Here is a 22,166-nt window from a genome sequence, read left to right as displayed (position 1 = left end):
AATCTAAAAAGTCTTAAAATAAGAAATATTACAAACAGACTGCACAACTATATATTAAAATAGTGTTCTTCCGTTCAGCCGGTCAGTGACACAGTCGGAGACTGATCTGAATTTTGATATACATATGTACTTCGATGAGCTGATAACGAATATTAATAGGCAAACTACCAGCCTGTTTCATTTTCAAGGCCAAATCTAGAAAGAAAACATTTTGGCTTGTTACGTGCACGTGTCTGTAATAAATACTAATCTTAGAGAACAATGCTCTCTACAAAAGTTTTGAAGATAGTCATTTTTGTTCAATACTTTCGTTCAGAGACCCATTAAGTAAGATTCCCCTTATGAGGCTTTTTGGTGCACTCTCACGCACACACATACATACGTATATTAATCTAAAATGATGAAGTATTTTCATATCTACTATTAATATACTTCACATAAGGTGTGTACTAAACTTGATGAAATTCATTTTAAGCCTTTTAAAACTTTATCCAAAATAGCAATACATGTTACCGTAAGATTACAAAATTCGTTATATTATAATCTATCTCGTCAGATTGTATACAGTCGAAATATTGTGAACCGTGAAATATCATTGTTATTCGATCACATGCATCATAAAATGCTTACTATTAACAGAACGATATTTGACCCTTTATTCCTTTCAAAACGTGCGCCTGATTTTAGTGGATTAAGCCAATGAGTACACATTTTAATAATTCTGTAGAAGTAATAATAATTTTGCAATATTTCTTTCTTTCTTGCAATCTAATAATAGAACATCGTACATCGAACATCAACCCTTTTCGCTTTAACTTGCTTTACTAAACTCATGAGTATTTTATTTCAAAATAAAACAAACGCAATGATAAACGACAGTTTGTTTTGTTTGAAACGAGGTAAACATTTTATTAAACAATCAACGTACAATTAACGACATAATGGCAACTACGACTAGTTATACTTTTTACCTAAACTGAACGATCGCGTATTCGATGCAAAGGTTGCAATATCGAATGAAATCCTATTTTATACTGAAGAAAACGAAGGATATATATTATAGCTTTTTCTTACTTGCTTGTTTTGTTGCTTATTTGATTCTTTAACAAAAAGAAATATAAATGTTTATTTTTTCAATTTAAAGTAGTTAATTTTTGATATAAAAAATACTAATAACTACGAACAAATGTGAAGACTATTTTTTGTAAGGGCAAACTGAAAAATTACCAAACACGCTTTAAACGTAAAATCTGTGAATAACGTTGGTATATGTTAATAGCTGAGAGACCTTTTTGATAGAATAGAATGTTTTGGCATTTGTAAAGACAATAAACTACTCACTAAAAAAACGATTGTTAATCGATGTGGATGGACTATACACCCGATATACCTAATTCTAATTTACTAGAAAATCCTTCGACCTTCAGGTAATAAAGATGACACGCAACGAAGAAATTTCATAGTATAATTCAAGTTTTTTTATTAAAGCTATAGATGACAAACGAGCTGGAGGCTCACTAAATGGACTTTTTTTATTTGTCGAGTGTTAAATTTGTCACGAGTCAGGTAAAACTAATTTATAAAAGAGCATAAATTAAAATGTTGCTGAAAACGACTAAAAGTTGAAATGCTAGTTGTAGTGTACACAGATCTGTAATAATATAATAAATATTATTGGACTTATATTGTATATGGATATATATATTATCTGTGTATTTATGTATCTGTCCCCTCGAGTGACACACATCGCGGAAAGCGCGGGAATATAAAATATATGATTTGGGCGCGGGTGAAGACGGTGTGTGTGCACGGCGAGTGGATATTTAAATATAATATATATTTATATGTAACTTGTAAAACGATCTTACAATCATATATGTGAACATTACACTAGTGACACATTATTTCAAATTGTAATTATCAAGTAGGAGTTGTAACGTATACAAAGTTTTTTGCTCCTGCACACGCCTGGTGGATTTTGACTAAAAATTATTTTAATAATGACTAAATTACACTTTATGTATCGAGTTAATAATAGATTTTATGAAAATCATTTTGGTCAATCTTTCAAGTATGGTAGTAAAAAAAAAACACGAAAAATTTGGGAATCCTACTCACAATCTTTTACATAATAAGTTCATCTTGCTTTATGGTTTTTTTAGGCATCTCATGTCACGGCACTCAGGTTTGATATCCGCTTGAGTGTTGCGGTCAATAAATGTTAGAAGATCAGATTTTACTTTACTACACATCCTTTGCCGTACTTCTGCGAAAGTCTAAAAACTGAATTATGAGTCGTTGTTTCTGTGAGTTTTTCGATTCAATAAAATTTGATATTCAAATTTATTTTTTAATTGTTATGTAACGTATATGATGATAAATATACCATGAATTAAACAATATGGAACACTCAAAAATTAATTATTCCAATTTGTTCCATTTTAATGTCATACATACTTTTGATTAATATGTATCGTTGCGTCGCACATAGGACCGATATTTAACCGTAGAAGATTTAGGCATGACAAAATATAATTATTTAATTTGAAATAAATAATAATAGAAAAGGATTCTAATACAATACAATTCAAATACAACATTATAATTATTGTTCTATGACTTTTACGATTTACCAATTTGTTTTTAATGCTATGCTTGTCGACGCGTCGGTTCTTACCAATGTAAGACAATACAATCACTCAATAGTGAGCCAAGCCAGTTGTAGTGCCTTAAGCGAAGTGTTATAATTAATCAATGATTCAGTTAAACGCGTTCGCGTTTTAATATTGTTACTGTAACGTGACTTTTGAAGACATACATCACGTTACAATAACAACTGGTGTTTTTTTCGAAGTTCAAGATCAATGGCATTCTTGGGAGAATTATATTCAATAGTGGACGAACGTTAACTGAAGTAAATGATGATAAAATAATATTCTACGTGAAGACTATTGTTGCTCGACTTTATGGTATCAGACACAGTATATACATATTATATGTATTATGTACAGATATACATTGTATAAAATATAAATTGTTATTTTGTCTTATGTTTGTCCCAAATTTGAGACCTAAGCTGAAATTCAAGAAAGGTTTTTAAAATTAGTGTAGCATATAAGTAATATAGACAATAAAGATGATACATACATACATATACGTATAACTAAACCCGACTCTTTTCTTTCTGCTTTAGAAAGAATAAGAAATCTAGCAGTTTCAGTTGTGTGGCCTAGCTTATAGTTATGACCAAGAATTTAATTGAAGGTAATCTATACTTCTATATACTATAAAATACTAATAATATAAATGGGAAAGTAAGTCTGTCTGTCTGTCTGTCAAACAAATATGAACTTCAAGGGAGGATCCAACTTTGACATGACAAACGAACCCCTAAAAGACGAGCGAAGCCGTTAGGCGTTAACTAGTAGAAATATGTAAGAATTGTGAAATGATTTTCTATTCCCGCTTGGCCAATTTAGTTAGTTAAAGTTATATTATGACGACTACCAGATACACTCATTGAAAATATTCTAAGGATTTTCGTTAAAGATTAATCAAAGTTTGACCCAATAAAAAGAAAAAAAATATTATTTTCCTAAAGAAATGTTTTATCGCACTTTATATAAAGCTCATTTTGATGGCGGTTAACATGAAAATCCAATTGTTTGGTATCTATACTTTTATTTATCAAATAAAAAGGTCTACGTTTTCTGAAACATAATAGAGTTTATTGTGAGCCTAATGGTTTTTTAAGTATTTTCCAGGATTTTTATTTTCCTTAAGTGAATAATCTGTTACTATGATAAAACTATTTTGATTTTCTTTCTTTTATTACTATGTACTTAGATTTGGACATATAATATAATATGACTATATCCTCTGCAAATATATTCTTTATGATATCTTCCTTTTTCTTAGTTTCTAATGTAAAGTTGATTCGTAACTTATTTTAAAGACAAATTTCATTTAGAACCGAACCCTAAAACTGACATATATTTACAAAAAAAGGTTTTGGTGATTGTTTGAATCAAGAAAACGTACTCTTAATACATACGAGAGTTTAATAAATTGTTGGAACTCATTGGACGGATGCAATCAATTCAGTTAACTGGTTAATTATAGATCAGTTTTAAAACAAAGGAAAGCATAAAACAGCATACAACAGCTTACTATTTTTTATAAATAAATTGGATTCATCGATACCTGACTATCTATGTTGAATGAATATTAAAATTGTTCGTATAAATTGGTAAAGTTTAAATTATATTGATATAATAATTTATATTTTGAAACAAATATAAGTTTACTTGAAAAATAAAGTACATTTATTAGGAGCCAGGCTTCAATGCTACCTCGTTATTTTCTTCTGTTGAATGAACTATTACTTTCAGTAAGTTTAGAACTTATAACAGAAATGTTCAACAAGAATATCTGAGGCCATATAAGACGTTTAATTTGCTTGATTGAGTATTATATTACATTGATTATAAAATTAATAAAATAAAGCAAATAAATCGAAGATTCCATGTGGTTGTGTAAAAGTAAAAATATTTTGATGTATAGCTTAAGAGCAAAAAGCGAGTGGTAGTCAGTCAGGCATAAAAGTGTCTACCAACGCCCATGACCATCTGCAATACTGGAACGTGCGTTGCAAGCTTTTGAGGAATCGAGTATTCCCATAATGGCTGTGATAACCAGAAGAGTATTCTCAAAATGAGCGGATAAGACAAATGGTGACTTTTTATCGGTCAACTCATAAACTTAAGTCCTATTGGGTTTAACCAACCAAAATTCCGCAGTCATTTTTAACTTTGCCGGTTCGTAAATTCAAATCCTTTGTAAAAAATACATTGGTAGAAAAAACATATTATTATTCGATACAAGATTTCATAGATGATAAAAAAGACTTGGAGTTAATACCTGTTGACTTGCAAGCAGGATATATTAATTTAAATAATTGTATTTAACTAACATGACTTTGTATTTTATTAATGTTAAAAAAGAGTAACTACTGAGTTTCTTGCCGGTTCTTCTCGGTAGAATCTACTTTCCGAACCGGTGGTAGCTTCACTTAATTGTAAAATGACGATTCAAAAGTGCTTGTGAAAGCCTACTCGAATAAAGTTTATTTTGATTTGATCTGATTTAATCGGTCCCCAGTCAGACGTTGCTTATCAAAGACTTGATTTCAGGCACAAGTTAGTTCTGATTCTCTTCGATATGTCCCCAAGAATTACTATCGTAGCGGGTGAATAATGCGTCTACAGTACTGTAGTTCGCATGGCAATGAATGTTTCTCATTTATAACAAGTCATTGGTATGTAGACGGTAAAGTGTAAGAGATAGTACAGAGCCTTGTTGAGAAATACTTTTTTCAACATGAATTTTAACCATTGTCTAATTTTTTTTCCTAGCAGTGTCTCAGGATTATTGCCGACATTTTCTGCCTTAAAATAAATAAAAAATTAAAAACTGGCGGACAGTATATCCCAACTTTCAGTTTCCACATTTTTTTTTGCATATGCAAGAAGTATACGCAGTTAAATTTAAAGGAAACCTGGTTCATGACGCCTAGAGGAAAGCCAACGAGGTAAAGATTAAAAGGATGGTAAATTTCAATGACGTGTGACAAAAATAAAATAATTTAGAATACTGTTTATTTAAGTTTCATAAGAAAATGAGAAGACAAATTTATCATCATTATTCATTTTTTATTCAGACTTAGTCTATTACTTAGTTATTTGTGTTCATATAAGTTCCAAAAAATGGAATCTCATACAAAACCGAAATGTAAATGATGTTATGGCAGATTTTAAATTTTAAATGTATCTAGAGAAGCGTCAGTCAATATTTAAATTTCTCTAAATTTATTTCTTGTGAGAATTTTTATTTATTGGGCCAAGGCTATATTTTACGCGACCCTCTTCGGCAATACAAAAATCCTATTGATATCCTCTGCATTACCCCTGAACTGAATGCTTTCAGGCATAATGTTGTGGAAGTAACTAAAATAATCTACGAGAGCCTATTCACATCAGTCAACAATCTAATTTTCTTAACCCCGAATGTTGGTAAGATTAGCTTTATTCGGCACTTATTACGAAGGCCCAATTGCAGTTAAGAATCTACAGTGATACCAAGAAATTTAAAATTGTGAATAAAGCTTTTACATACACCGCCATATTGGATTTAGAATGACGTCACACAGTTAACCATATTTTATCGTCCAAACTGAAAGTTGAATACAAAATTTTCTGTTTAATTATAAAAATGAATGAAGTGTCATCAACAAAACAATGCTAATGATTATCATTAAAATATATGTTAGGCGCTAACACATGTTAATTATTTCATCATAAAATATGTTATACTAAATTATTGAAATCGAAAAATATTATTTACGAGAAAATCATTAATATTCTTTAAATCTGATGAATATGCTTATGAATAGAGCGATATTGCATCATACATGTCCTAGTTGAACAAAAGGACAAAAGCATTTAGGCTCCACGATTTAGTATTATTGTTCTCAGGTGATCAGTGGACCGAATCAACGCTATGAATTTAGTACATCTATTGGTTGCTCTACAAATTGTCGAAGTTAAAGGTAAAACCCAACTATTTTTATTGATACTAGTTTATTGAACCGATTTCATACAATACCAGCTGTGCCCGCGTCTTTGTATGCGTTTATAATATAATTTAACAAAAAAAAATATTGTAGCCTAAGTTACTCTCTATTATATCAGTTATCTACCAGTAAAAGTCCAGATTATCGGGAACAAGCAGACAGACCGACAAAAATTGTAAAAAATGTTATTTTGGTATATGTAAGTAAAGTATATACATGCATATGCATTGAGTAAAAAAGGGCTATTTTAATATTACAAACAGACACTCCAATTTTATTATATGTATAGATAACACTTTTTGTGTTTGCATAGAAATGTTTTTCACCCAAATACTAGAGCATAATATTGTATATTAAATATAATAATTCCATCAGTTCTCAGCCTTGTTAAACATTACATTACATTCTTCCACACCCAGGTCTTAGTCTGATACGATGTTGTATATAATCCTTGTTTTCTCAATAATTCAGCTATCAATAACAAAAATATTTGTTAGTCGTTGTCGTAACAACAAACAAACTTTTCATTTTATAAATATGATACAATTATAATTATCTATTTTTGTCAAATAACCAGAAAAATCAAAATTTTCATCCTGTCAATAAATATATATCAGCTAACTAAATATCAATTTAAAAATGTGGTATCAAATTAGCTGTTTAGCTTATATCCACTGAGAAAATTTAACTAGCTGAGTTTATAGGAATGTACACACATAAACACAAACATGAAAAACAAAAAAAATGGTTAAAAAAAATTGTATAAAGTGACACAGAAGAGTGGTACTACAAGGGCAATACTTTAGTAATATGTAGCAAATAAGACAAATATTTTTAAATTTGTATTTATTTATCGAACAGCGACAACTCTTCCTTATATAAGTTTTTACCGAGTTCAAATAAACGAAGTTTGTCCTTTACAACGGAATAAAATATACAATGTATATATGGCCCTAATAGTGGATCTTATTTTGTTATTAAAGGATTACACAAAAAGTTAGATGAGTTCAAATGTGATAACCTGCATTTTATTTAAGAATTATTAATTGATCAAAGCAAAATGTTTATACTTTTTTCAGTATTAAAAGTGACACAAGCAAAATGCAATCTGTCTCCATGTGAAGTACTCGAGGTATTGACCACAGGCCGTAGACCCGATATACCAAACACTGGCTGTGCAAATGAACTCCACTGGCGAAAACTAGACCGACGGTTACAAGCTATAGAACAACCGGGTAAGTATCCATTATCTATCTTCTATCTTTAACTATATCTATATTTTTTATCTTTATCTTTCATAATAAACGCAGTACCCTAACTGTCCTGTTTATCTTATAAAATCTAAAATCAATTCGAACAAAAAAATATCACTTGTAAATGAACTGCCCTTCCTCAGCCCTAACAAATAAGATGTTACTTCAATCGACGCATTAAAATATAATCACCATTTCATCCGAAACACAGTAGGTACACGAGAATTTCGGTATATGATTAACTTATAACCCAGAGAATGATATGAAAAATATCAATAAGAATTACGTAAGTCAAGTCTATCTTTAAAAATAGATAACGATAAATTAAAGCCTAACGGAAAACAATGCATTTAATAGTAAGCAAGCAGGATGTTCGGTTCTTGACCTCGACCTTTAAGGATTTCAGAGTATATATTGTAATCTAATGGTATTAAATTTTCTACGATGACGTGTATTATAGCATTTAATAATTTATTCATATAGTGTTTGAATTTTGAATCACAGTATGGTCTATAAGTTTTGGGCAGTCGCGATGGCGTCAATGTTCCAAAGGCTTGTGTAGATGTGACGCAACTCATCGCTCGCTCAAGTGTTGGCGAACTGGACTTACAACCTTATCGCCAGATTTGATAGTACCGGCTGATTTGTATACTATGTGAGTAAATATTTATCTAAATTTACCTGTAAATCCAATGTGACAGCCACTTACTGAAGTATTATGAATTCTTATTATTCTTGGACCAGTGGTTAGACCACGTGCATCTTGATTGATGACTGTATGATGATTGCGGGTTCAAACCCAGGCAAGCACCGCTGCATATTAATATGCTCGGCGGTGAAGAAAAACATCGTGAGTAAATCTGCACATGTCAAATTTTAAGAACCAACCTACGTTGGAACAGCATGATGAAATATGTTCCACACCTTCTCCTGGGGGAGAGAAGGCCTTAGCCTAGCAGTGGGAAATTTACGGGGTTGGTTTGAATTCTTAGCGCAAATTTGACAGATTTTCTTCTGATTTTTACATATCTTAAACAAAAAAATCGAAGACGCTTCCATTGCACAGTTAATTTTAGATCACTCTACAAAATAATCCGTTGAAAGCGTTGCCGGTAGAAGTAAATCTGATTTTTATTACCGTGGAACAAACCAATCATGCGTCTCTGTTAGCCTCTTGGTTACCTTTTCAGCCAATGTTTCCTAGAATGAACTGTACTTTACTCCACGGTATTGGTATATAATCATAAATTATTTGGAACTGGCGCATCGAGCCAGGTGTGGAAGCGCACTCTTGCTAATAAAACCATACTGCTAAAGTAAAATCGTTCGTAGCTGCATATGTTTAAGCATCTGAAATGGCTAAAGGTTCTAACTACATTATGGATCCATTATTTAAATGACTTTGGCTGACATCTGAAAAGTACATTATTATCTCGTAATTAAATAGTTGTATCTGTATCTTATGTCAAATACATGCATTATTTTTTTCTAAAATATTTTATTTACTCTATCAGTAAAATATTAAACCTTACTGTAGACACTGTCCAAGAAGCGTTGTTATCGCGGCGGAATGTCTGAAGTATGCTGAATATTATACAGCAAATGTTGAATTATAATATTATAATATTGAATAAATTATAGATAAACATATCCACATGCATGTGAAATATGTTGTTTGTTAAAGTAACACTGACAATATCATTTCAGAGACCTCGGCACGAACAGACTGCGCACTTTGCATAAAACCACGTTTAAAGGGATGCGGTCGTTAACGGAGCTGGACATGTTTGACAATCACGTCGAATTCTTACCTTCTGGGATTTTCGATTCCCTTGTTAATTTGCGGATATTGTAAGTATATGAGTACTTCGTTAGGTTTTATGTGTGAATAACATCGCGTTATCTACTAAAACAAAGGTTATCTCAATTCCACAGGGAAATGTTGTAATTAAGGATTAAGTCATGTTTTTGAAATACACATACAATTGTTTGGTATTATATACATAACCCTTTTCAACCGACTTCCAAAAGGAGGAGGTTATCAATTCGTCTGTATTTTTTTTTTTTTTTTTTTTTTTTTTTTATGTTTGTTACCTCATAACTTTTTACTGGGTGGACCGATTTTGATAATTTTTTTTTTGTTTGAAAGGTAGTGCTTCCCGTGGGGTCCCATTTTTTTTATTTTTTTTTCCGATGATGGTATCCATGTGAAAACGACATAAGTCTTAAATTTGCATTATGTATATGCGCGACAAATAGGTGAATAACTGAAAATTACGTTAACCAATTTTGATAATTCTTTTTTTATTATAAAATATATACTTCAAGGGTAATTTGGTGAAAGTTTGGTAAGGTTCTGAGCACAGGATCCATGACAAAGTAACGGAACGGAAGGGAACGGAACAATTCTGAGGAGCACGTTAGCGATACTCGGTCGAATCCTTTATTTATAGGTTATTTGGATATTTGAGTCACCTTCCGTAATGTGGTTATGTTTATGTAATTATCATAGTCGAATATTATAATCAACTAGCTACCCACCCCGGCTTCGACGGGTGCAATACTGATACTAAATATACTACAGAATTTGTTTATTTACGACATCACATCGCAAACTTCTAAAATTATCAGTGTTTCTTTACTATATTCTTTATGTATTATATACACAAACCTTCCCATTGAATCACACTATCTTTTAAAAAAAACCGCATCAAAATCCGTTGCGTAGATTTAAAGATATAGGGACAGAGAAAGCGACTTTGTTTTATACTATGTATTGATGGAACTCCTATACGGCTCGCAGTTAGGGTGCGATATGGGGCAGAATTTCTTACTATCTTTAATCAAATTTTGTGTATGTGATGTGATGTCATATGATGTACGAAATATAGTTGGTCTTTTTCAAAGTTTTTTTGCTGAGTTCGATTACAGCTCTTTCGAGGGATCCTTGTAGTTTACGCCGCGTGACGTATTAAATCCGCATTTTCGAAAGTCTATTTTTGCTTTATTCGCAAGTTTCCTTTGAAATTGTCCTCGAAGTAGTTTCTGACTCATATAAACGGAACGCTTAATCTATCCATATTAAAAAAAATTAGTTAGTCAACATCAGCTTCACTCAAAATCAAAAAATAAATAAAATTTTAACAAAAAGAAAAACCGACTTCAAACAAAACACTATTTTAAAACAAATGAATATGCACGAAAAAGTAATAAAAATAATTGCGTATTCAACATATTTTCTAGAGTCTTCCTAAGTTAAATGAAATGAAAAATATTAGACTACTTAAAAGTCGATTAACGATTATATCATGTAGTTATAATTATTGTTATATTTGGAGTCGGTGTCAGCCAATAAAACCCTACAGTATATCTATCAAAAAATAATACGAGAATACTTTAACAAATATGTTTTTTACAAATTACCTTTTACACAATAATATACTGGATCAATCAAGGGGCTCGTATCGCCTCTTTCTTTTGATTGTTGGGGCAAGGACACCGTGGCTGACACCGGCTCCAAATATACCAATAACTATAACTACATGATATAATCGTTAATCGACTTTTAAGTAGTCTAATATTTTTCATTTCATTTAACTTAGGAAGACTAGAAAATATGTTGAATACGCAATTATTTTTATTACTTTTTCGTGCATATTCATTTGTTTTAAAATAGTGTTTTGTTTGAAGTCGGTTTTTCTTTTTGTTAAAATTTTATTTATAATATGTTAGAAATGTTCGTAGAAGAGCATGATCAACGTAATTACTTTCAAACAAGTTTTTTGAGCAATTTTGATATCAACAAAAATAAATATTTTTTTATTTCAGGCGCTTGCAAAGAAACTATTTAGAAGAAATCGACAGCGAAGCGTTCAGATACACAAAAAAACTATTTCATGTTGATTTGTCAAATAACTTTTTATATACTCTACCTGAAAGGCTATTTGTCAACAATTCCTATCTAGAAACCATCGACATTTCGAACAATCAAATCATATACATACCTTCCGACACGTTCGTTGGACTAGAATCTCTTACAATATTAGATTTGTCAAAAAATAAAATTCAACAAATAGAAAATGGTACATTCAATTTGAACAATCTCCAAATTTTGAAATTGTCTGATAACAAAATAAATAACATAACGGAGAATGCATTTGAGAACCTCTCTGCCTTGGAAACATTACTGTTAGATAAAAACAACTTACAAAATGTTCCCACGAATTTATTTCGTCGTTTATTTTGTTTGACGTTCTTGGATTTGTCAAGCAATCATTTAATTACAGTAAGTACAATTTTATTACGAGTGTTTTTAATGAAACTCTTAAAGTGTTTAATGGTTGAGTAACTTTAATAAAATTCTACAAATATTTTGCTCTACTGCTGTTATTTTATATCTTATAAGTCAACTTTTACCAGTGTCCTTTTGTGAAATAAAATTATATTTTCGACAAAATAATATAATAAACGAGACTAAATATCATTTGTTTTCAGTTAACTGGCCTAGAATTCCTGAAGCTCAGAGAGCTTCGCACCTTGGACCTAAAGGAAAACTCCATATCAGAAATCCCTGACGATATTTTCATGAATTGCTCTAATTTAGAGAAACTGGATTTGGCAAAAAACAAATTACGTTTCTTGAATATCTCAGCTTTCCATGGCTTAGAAAATCTGACATCGCTTATACTGTCGGACAATCAAATTTACGAAGTTCATCCGAAAACATTTTCAACGCTCAAGAATCTGACGACCCTGTAAGTTATTAAGTCATTTTATATGTAAACGTTTGAGAGTAAATGTTTCCCATTAAATGTTTTTCATACAAAAACGTAGAGGATAACTGACATAACTGTACCACATGGCAACGTTTCTTTCTAAGATCCTTATGGTTTCTCGGTTGTCCTTCCTGTAACAAAATCCTTATATTGACATCCATTAGGCTTCCATCATCATTTCTTAAGTAATCTTGAAACAATCGGTTACAAGAATGTAATTTAGCATCAGTATCTTAGAAAAAATATTGTAATTCAGTATTGTTAAAAGGCAGTATTGTTAGTAGGCAACTAAATATTTTAAAAGAACTTAGGGACTATACAATATTAGCTGCAAGAAAGTTATGTACCGAAAAACTTTAACATGAAAACTCTTTTAACAATACTGAGATAATTTTCTCAAGTGTGCTAAAATGAAATTGGACTGCGCCATTCGTGAATATAAATAACAAAGAAAGACTCGGGGTCCCTTATCATTGCTACAACAAGTTGCAACGATTACCGTACTATAATTACTCTTTTAGAACTAATAAATTACGCTTACAGAAACTTCTAAGAGTTTCAGAGCTTAGACTTTAATTATGTTTTTTAGTTTAATTTGTTGATATTACAAACATAGTATATTACACACAAAACTTGGTTTGACATAAACGATGGTTAATGTCTGCCTAAGGCGATAAAAACATAATAATATTGTGTGTAAATATTACACTATGTATTATGTATTGATTGCCCAGTGGTTAGAACGCGTGCATCTTAACCGATAATTGCGGGTTCAAACCCAGGCAAGCACCGCTGATTCATGTGCTTAATTTGTCTTTATAATTCATCTCGTGCTCAGCGGTGAAGGAAAACATCGCGCGGAAAACTGCATGTGTCAAATTTCATAGCAATTCTGCCACATGCGTATTCCATCAACCCGCATTGAAACAGCGTGGTGGAATATGTATGTTCCAAACCCTCTCCTCAAAGGGAGAGGAGGCCTTTAGCCCAGCTGTGGGAGTTTACAGGCTGTTGTTGTTTTTGTTGTTGTATATATATTGTGAAAGAGTGTTAATATCTGAAAGAACAATCTATACTAATTTTAGAAAATTGAAAAAAAACTCTATTTGTTTGTCTACTATGATTTCGCGATTAAACAATCGAATCGAATATGATAAAACTCTGTATTAAGTAAGCTTGAACCCCTAGGAAAGGCATAGGTTTCTTTATACTGAGCACCAGACACATACCGCTCCCCTCCCACCCGAATAGACGGTTATAAACCAGTATGCTATCAAATATTCCCGAAACTTGATCGACTAATGATCAGCTACGGTTTCACCAAATTTAATTATTAATAAAATAATTAGGACATACGAAACAGAGCAAAACAGTTGGTTACGTTTTCTAACTGATGTTATTCCCAGTAAGAATGGAGTCGTGCTGTGGCCGGCATTATAGGTTAAATTTATTATTGTTTTCAGCTATTTGGACAACAACATGTTCCCCTCGCTACCGTCTCGAACACTGGACTACATGCCGAAGCTCGCAAACGTCAAACTTTCCAATAATCCATGGCATTGCGATTGCCATGCTCTTTATGTATCTGCGTAAGTTTTATTTCCAATTTTATTTATTAAAACTTCTACAACTTTACGTGGACGTTTATACAATATTCATAAAATTAATTGAGTTATTTATACTTGTATATTTTTTTTTTAGATTAAAAATAGTTACTAAAAAGTCTTTTCCGGCTCTTCTCAACATATTTTTATTAAATCAGTTAATTATTTCAGTACTTTGAGAATTCAGAAGTGCTTGTAAGAGGCTATTTGAATAAGGTTTATTCATATTTTGATTTAATTTCAAATTAAATTAAAAAAGCTATAATTTTATACGCCATCAAAATATATTTAAAAAAAATCGTCGCTTAAATAATTTTCATATAATATTTTATATATTTTAAAAATATTAATATATAAGTACGACACGACTTAGATGTCGCATCGGCAAAATTCGTAAAACCGATCACATCCGAATTGAGTACGCTATCCCCAATTATCAATATTTATTTCTCATGCGAATATGATCTTTGTACAAACGTAATAACTTGTAATATCATATGACCTAATATATTCGTCAATTTGACGCGTCGATTTACATGCACTTGCTTTCTCTGACGCGTGAATATTGCGACGAATGGCGCGATAGGGAGCTATTTCTATTGGTTGTGTAAATCGGCAGTAATCGGTTTTATTATCATTCCATTGCATTTTCCGATGCTACATCTAATTTGTGTTGTACTATACTTAAATATTCTTTTAGATGGGTACGCTTGAACGAAATGAAGATATGGGATTATTCGCCTACCTGCGTATCACCTTGGTATTTGGAAGGACATTTTCTTAAGAAACTGAAGTTTCCCGAGCTATGTACAGGGCAATGGGCCAGCATGGTGAATCTATCGCCGCGGCTGCCAATGCAGCAGCTTCTCTCTCTCAACGTCAGCGTCAACAGAAAACCTCAAGGCAGCATAGAACATCACGGTGATATAGATGGCTGGAACTAAATTATTTGTATTTCTTAAATTAATAATATCATATTGAGTGTGTATTGTTTAAACATATTTTGTAGTCGTTTTTATATTTAATTTATTGTAATTTCAATTTTGAAGCATGAAACATACCTATAGATAGTAATTGTACCGCCAATTAACGGTTCGCAAAATATTACGACCTGAAATGGAACGGCCGAAATAAACTCAGCGGTTTTCTTTGTTTATTTTTATAATTGTTCGCAACTTGTATACGATAAAAGTAAACCAGGAGGCTATCGTTTAATTTCCAAAGCGTGCTACAATCTATGCTAACCATAAACTTACTAATTATGTATAAACCTTCTGGACACAGATGTTTTTAATTTTACAGCGAGCGCTTTTTATATGTTTTATGGAATCCTATAGTAGATCCGTAAATGAATTACTGAGCGTAAACCTAGGGATTAATTAATTTAGTATTAAGTTTTTAAAAATAATCTGAATAACGTATTTGAAGCAGAATATTTTATTTTATTAACATAGTATTTTTACCTTGTAAGGAATATACTAGAACTAAAACAAAGGGTTTTTCCTATGTAATATAAAAATATAACATCTAATACCTTATACATAACATAAAAAACAATCAAGAAAAATCTTTAATGTCAGTGGAAATTTTCTTAATTAAGTGTAAAGCTACAATAACCAAATTGGAATGTAGATTAAACCGATAAGATCAAAACACAATATTTTTTCGCCAATTAAATAACATAGGCATTTTAATAAAATACAATTAAAATGTACAAGCCCTTAATTACCATATCATTTTTAATCATGATTTAGTATAATGTAAGATTTAGGTTTATTAATTGGCAAAGTTCAAAATATAATATATTAAGTATATATTTTCGACCGACTTCAAAAAGGAGGAGGTTATCAATTCGTCTGTATTATTTTTTTTTTTTTATATTTGTTACCTCATAACTTTTCACTGGGTGGACCGACTTTGATAATCGTAAATCGACTTTTAAGTAGCCTAATATTTTTCATTTCATTTTAATTAGGAGGACTTTAAAAATATGTTGAATACGCAATTTTTTTTTATTACTTTTTAGTGCATATTCATTTGTTTTAAAATAGTCTTTTTTTTCGGTTTTTCTTTTTGTTAAATTTTTTATTTATGTTGAAATATAGATGTCTAGTCTTTCAATGTTTTTATTTATTAGCTTTAAGAATTTTATGTATTTAACGCTCAAATTATCTATACTTATAATCAGTGGCGGCCTTAGGGGGTGGCGAACAGGGCAATCGCCCGGGGCCTCGCGCTTGAAGGGGCCTCGCCTCTCGTCAAGCATTTAAAAAAAAAATTTTTACTATATTTTTATTTATTTAAGACTTTTGATTTTGTTCCTAATTTTGTGTATGAAGAAAACGATGAAATTATCCCGGTGCTGAAATACATAATAGAAAACAAATAATAATGTAAACTGAAGTTTACCCCACTATCGAAATAGTTCTGAGAATCATTGCCACTACACCTGTTACGGTTGCGTCTGCCGAAAGGAGTTTTTCGAGGCTCAAAATTATTAAAACATATTTAACAAATTCGATGACACAAGATAGACTTTCAGCCCTTGCTATTCTGTCAATCGAAAATGACGTAGCTCATTCGTTAGATTACACTAGTCAACAAAAAAACAATTTTCTCATGTAACATGAGAACTTTTGTCTAATTATGTTTAGGAAAATGATTAGGATACTTGAAATAAAATTAAAATGCTTCAAATACGAAGAGTTTTTTTGTAATACCATTTTAGAAATTTTGAATTTTTATGAACAAAAAGAAGTTATTTCGATTTATTGCAACATTAATATGAATTTACTTTTATGATTTTCGTCTGTATTTTGCTTCAGGAATGTCGCGTTTTTATGTCCAACAGTAATCCGCTAACACGTGAGCTCCACTTGTCCTGATATCGTTTTTCTGTGTTAGAAATGTGCATGGCGCCCAAAGTTGCAGGGAAGAAGTTTAAATGGGAATGTAAAAAATGTGTTTTCAATGAGCCCAAAGCCTTATACGTAGATAAAAGCTCCGCGATAATACATTTATTGTCACTTGATCGGCGATTTTCTAGAAAATTGGAAGTTACTTTCATGAAAGATTCCCAAGCTGATTTTTCTAAATTACTAAGCTTTTTATAAATATATCATCTTTCATCAATTGCCTAATTTGGGGGTCAACAAATAAGCCCTCTTAAATTTTTGCTCCACTCAGCTCCAATATACTACGCTCACCAAAGAAACAAATTCTCTGAATGCGAAATCAAAACCAATTTTTATTTTGTGATGGAATCAAAATAAATATGGTTATAAAATGAGAGTAGGTAGGTAATTTAAAATTAGCCAGCAAATTTGCTCTAATTGAAGATTTTAGTCTTAGTAAAAGGCGTAAACATCAATTTTAATATTTATCATAGGCTAACTTCAAATCAACTTAAATCTTTGTATTTGTTAATTTTGTAAATCTCTCACTGTAAGTAAAATATTTAACTCAACATTTATTTATTTTTACAACTTTAGCATTTCTTACCAAACATAACGAATACTTATCAAACAACCAGACCAACTTTCGCATCACATAGGTAGTTACTTTTTCGTAAGGGCCTCGCAAAGACCTATCGCCCGGAGCCTCGCAATAGGTAAGGCCGCCGCTGCTTATAATAAATCTGTAGGGAGGTCAATTCTGTACATGAAATATTTTTACAAAATAACTATCAGGGGGTGATCAGGGGTCGATACTGATGGCAAAAATGCAATCAGTAAAATTATTGTCTGTCTGTCTGTCTGTCCATATAGCCGTTATAGAAACAAAAACTACTCGACAGATTTTAACGAAACTTGGTACAATTATTATTCATACTCCTGAGCTGGTTATAGTATACTTTTCATCACGCTAAAGTCCATAGGAGCAGAGCAGTGAAGGGAAATGTCTGAAAAACGGGAGAAGTTACCCCATATTTTGAGCTTCCGTCGCGTGTTTAGCCTTAATGGTTAAAGCTACACAGAAATCATGTATTACGGAAATGTTCTCCTTAAATTATAAAAAAAATATCCCATGACAGCTTATGTCTATCTTTTATGGTTGACTCACAATAACACGTGTCACTCCCAATAGCGTAGTAGTTCGAAGCTTTCTGATTATATTTGTCTATTCCTTCGTTTATAACACTCTCAATCATCGCAAATTACAAAAGTTAACAGTATTAACTATTCCATACAAAAAAAATCATAGAAATCGGTATAAAAACACCAAAGTTATAGATAAAATACGCTAACAATAAAGCTATCGCACGTGAGTACTAAATCTATACTATTATATAAATCTCTAGAGTCTGTCTGTACACTTATTTTTGTCGTAATTCGTCATAACTGTGTTTTTTGACTGACTTAATTTTTTCCATTTTTGAAATTTTTGTGTGTCTGTATCTTTATAAAAATTGGCATACAGGAAAAACATGTACTTGCGCAAATCATAGGCAATCTATACATACAAAAGTATATATAGATAGCCAAAAGGATGTTTTTGTATGTGTGTCATCGATAAATTCAGAAACTATTTGATCGATCATTATGAAAATTGGTATGTTTATCTATTGTTTTATGGAGAAAGTAATTATTTCATCCGTATCATTAAAAATAACCAACAGATGGCCCTTACGTGTATCACGATGCACTTATATTCCGATCAACCGATAATTATAAAATATGAAATAAAAAATGAAAATCTATTCAAAAAGCATAACAACTAACTTAATTTCCGTCATATGCCAATAAACATAAAATAATCACAACAATAATAATTGTCATTTTAAAATGAGATAATTATTATAAATTACATATATGGGAAGAAGTGATTAGCTGTTCTGATTATGAGAAAGTAAATAATAATCATTATTGGTAAGTATACTCATAACTCCAATAACAATGAATCTTTAGAATAAAATGTAAACGTAAGACACATAACAAAAAAAAACAACTTATTTATATAAATTGAAACCACCATGCCATTGAAGAAATAGAAGATCGGAATATCAACAATATATGCGTAGCGTCATCCAAAAGAGCTACGGAAACAACACACCAACAAGAAATACGTTTAGAAACAAATAGAATCCGAATTTCTACTTTAAGAGCTGCCAAAACAGTTAGTCAACGAAATGATCAAATTCCAGATCTTCGAACAAGCATCTTTATAAACCTGACAAGCCCAATGACTGGATGATGAACGATTAAAATAGACTGAGTCAAGAACGAGAACCAATCTCAATAAATCAGCCTTCAATTACTATATAGGTTATGATAACAAGATGAATCCCGATGTGATCATTGGTTCAATGAATATAGTGTGCCCATGTTGTCACGCTAAATAAACTGATTTTATATGCTACTCCACTGGTAAAATGTATTTACCACAACTGGTTGAACCACCAGAACCTCTTTTTACCTACGTTACGGGAACTATTAAGGAGTCTAAATATTTCCTTAAGCATATTAGAAATTACAATTCATGCTTTTAAATGACATCTTTTGGAGCAACAAATATTGTACAATACAATAATTTCGCATCTACGTTTAAAGTTTATCATATGATTGGTTCACTTCTTCCAGTATCTAAATAAAATCCCTAATTTTTGGACATTTATTTACCACAACTAATCGAGAAATAATCGCTAAATTTAGGATTATGCCTAAAACTGCTCTAGAAAGTGAAAAAACAAATGATTCAAAGTAATTATCAATGCAGATAGAACACAGAGCATAAAAGGCGTATTAAAGCTTCCATAGCTCCTGAAGTGACAGCTGTATTTGTCGGTACAGAAATTACAAAACGAGGTATTGTTATCACTAAGCGACACAAAAACAATCAAGGTGTCGCTAAAAAATATCAATCTTATGACAATTATTACGATTATCCAATTATGATTATGCGAGCAGAAGATGGATATCATCTCGGACTGTATCAAAATAATCTCACGACTGGCTCTGTGACATCGAAGACTTAGATTTTAATGCGTATTGTATAATGATTAGAGATAATTAATCTAACCATATTCTGAAGTATCGTCAACTGTTTTAACAATTCATTGTTGACATGTACGCTATGGTCGAGAACGATTGATTAAACTACATTCGATGCAACCAATCAAAACTTCAAGCCAAAGGGTACATTTATTTACGAGATACATACAGATGACAAGGTTGTAAAAGTAATAACATTGATATTTGATAGAATCGGATATTAGAGGAAGTTTTGGTGTGATACAAACTTTTCTAGAGTATAGAAATTTAATTAAAATTTTCATCGTACCAACTTTACGTCGAGATTACACCAACAAAAACATTCTCATAAATCATATCTGTTTCCGGATTCAAAAAAAGAAGATATAATCTTGATAAATAAGTTTATGGGTTTTATGACCAATCTGCAGCCTATCGAGAACATCATTGACGAATATTAAATGAAATAATTTTTAAGTATTTGATTAGATCTCGCATGTTTCTTGATTATTTGTTCAGTTTCCGGCAGTCATTAATTACAAAATTAAAAATTAAAAAAATATTTTTCTAGGACTAACGCCCAGCGAAGCGGGCGGGTATAGCTAGTCTGTAATAATGCTTTCAAAATCTGAAAGATTTCTTAAAATGTATGACATGGTTCTGGAATTTACTTTCCGCACAGCCGTAAACAAACGAAATTTGCAGTCCTCTTTTTAATAATGCTATAGCGACTATGCGTTTTGACTCTGAATGGGTGCAATTTATTAATAAAGAAGATAAAAAATGCGCTCACAAAATATTAAGTAGGCCCATTATTTTATTTTATAATTTTTATAAATTTATTATTTTGTTACTAATGTTGTGAAAAATGTTGTGTGTATACAAAATTATAATAGTAAAAGTATGTCGTTAATTTCTATAATAATATAAATTAACGACATACAAAATTATTAAAAAAAAATTTTACTATAAACTATGTATTATAGTAAAACTTTTTTTTGGAACACGTTTTTGTTTTATTATTGTTACAGCTTTATCAAAATATATTCTATTTAAGTAGGTTATACAAGTACTTTGGTATCGTCATTTTACAAAATAAATAGAGCAACTTCTGTTTCGAAAGCTAAAATCTTTCCACAATCGACATGACACTCATTTAGTTACTCTTTTACAATGTTTAAAATACTGTGTTATATTACTTAACAATTACTTAAATGCAAATATATAGGTAGTAATAGCTCCCCTTTTTATGGTTGATATAATCTTTAATTGAATAAAATTACTGTTTTAGAAGTGTTATTTGTCATGATTAATGTTGTCGCAACGGATTTTGAAGTGGATAACATTATAAAAAAAAGAAAACTTTGGCGGGAATTTAAACTCGCATTCGGCAGAATATACTAGAACCGGGAACATTGTGATAACTTTAATTTTTATTATTGTATCTCTTTATATACTCTTTGCTCAATTTGAATAAAGAAGAACGTTATTAATTAATATCAAGAGTTATATTTCAACAAGTAATTAAAAAAATAACTTTAGCTTATATTAATAAGTATACTTATAGAATTTAAATTGAAATAATAATATTTAGTACGGTTTTGATTTTAAAATACGTTTTTTTAATTTAAATTTAAATAACATTTAGTAGTATGATTATTGATTCGGTTATCGACACCATATAGTGGGACTCCCGTCATATCCTCTCGTGGCGTGGTGCGGCGACTGGTACTGCCTGGCACGAGAAAAACAAAAGGCGGTTGATTTTGAACGGGAAGTGGGGAAGTAAACTATATAGGTAGATTAGAGGTTGGGCGTTAAAAGGATATACTTAATATACATTAAACGGATAAATAATATATGTATCGATTGGTAAAGTAATATAATGACATAAATTAATGTTATGTGAGTAGTTTTATTACATTTTTTTTTAA

At 31.0% G+C, this 22,166-nt stretch overlaps 1 protein-coding gene across 1 annotated transcript; it reads left to right on the top strand.

The window, feature by feature from the left end:
* Positions 1–6,521: 6,521 nt before the first annotated feature.
* Positions 6,522–15,415, top strand: LOC124530528 (carboxypeptidase N subunit 2-like). Its single transcript, XM_047104717.1, has 8 exons — positions 6,522–6,607; positions 7,711–7,866; positions 8,389–8,539; positions 9,592–9,735; positions 11,713–12,169; positions 12,379–12,638; positions 14,123–14,248; positions 14,964–15,415. The coding sequence occupies exons 1-8, from the start codon at positions 6,559–6,561 to the stop codon at positions 15,205–15,207; spliced, it is 1,587 nt and encodes a 528-aa protein (XP_046960673.1). The 5' UTR covers positions 6,522–6,558; the 3' UTR covers positions 15,208–15,415.
* The last annotated feature ends 6,751 nt before the right edge of the window (positions 15,416–22,166 follow it).

The sequence above is a fragment of the Vanessa cardui genome, chromosome 6 (assembly GCF_905220365.1).
Source record: "Vanessa cardui chromosome 6, ilVanCard2.1, whole genome shotgun sequence".
Lineage (NCBI taxonomy): Eukaryota > Metazoa > Arthropoda > Insecta > Lepidoptera > Nymphalidae > Vanessa > Vanessa cardui.
The sequence above is the reverse complement of the archived record's forward strand: the minus strand, read 5'-3'. Positions and strand labels throughout refer to the sequence as shown.

Excerpts from the sequence above, each read along its gene's own strand:
- LOC124530528 (XM_047104717.1), top strand. The coding sequence starts at position 6,559 with ATGAATTTAGTACATCTATTGGTTGCTCTACAAATTGTCGAAGTTAAA. Across the intron at positions 12,639-14,122 it reads CTCAAGAATCTGACGACCCT|CTATTTGGACAACAACATGT; the intron begins GTAAGTTATTAA and ends TATTGTTTTCAG. Across the intron at positions 14,249-14,963 it reads CATGCTCTTTATGTATCTGC|ATGGGTACGCTTGAACGAAA; the intron begins GTAAGTTTTATT and ends ATATTCTTTTAG.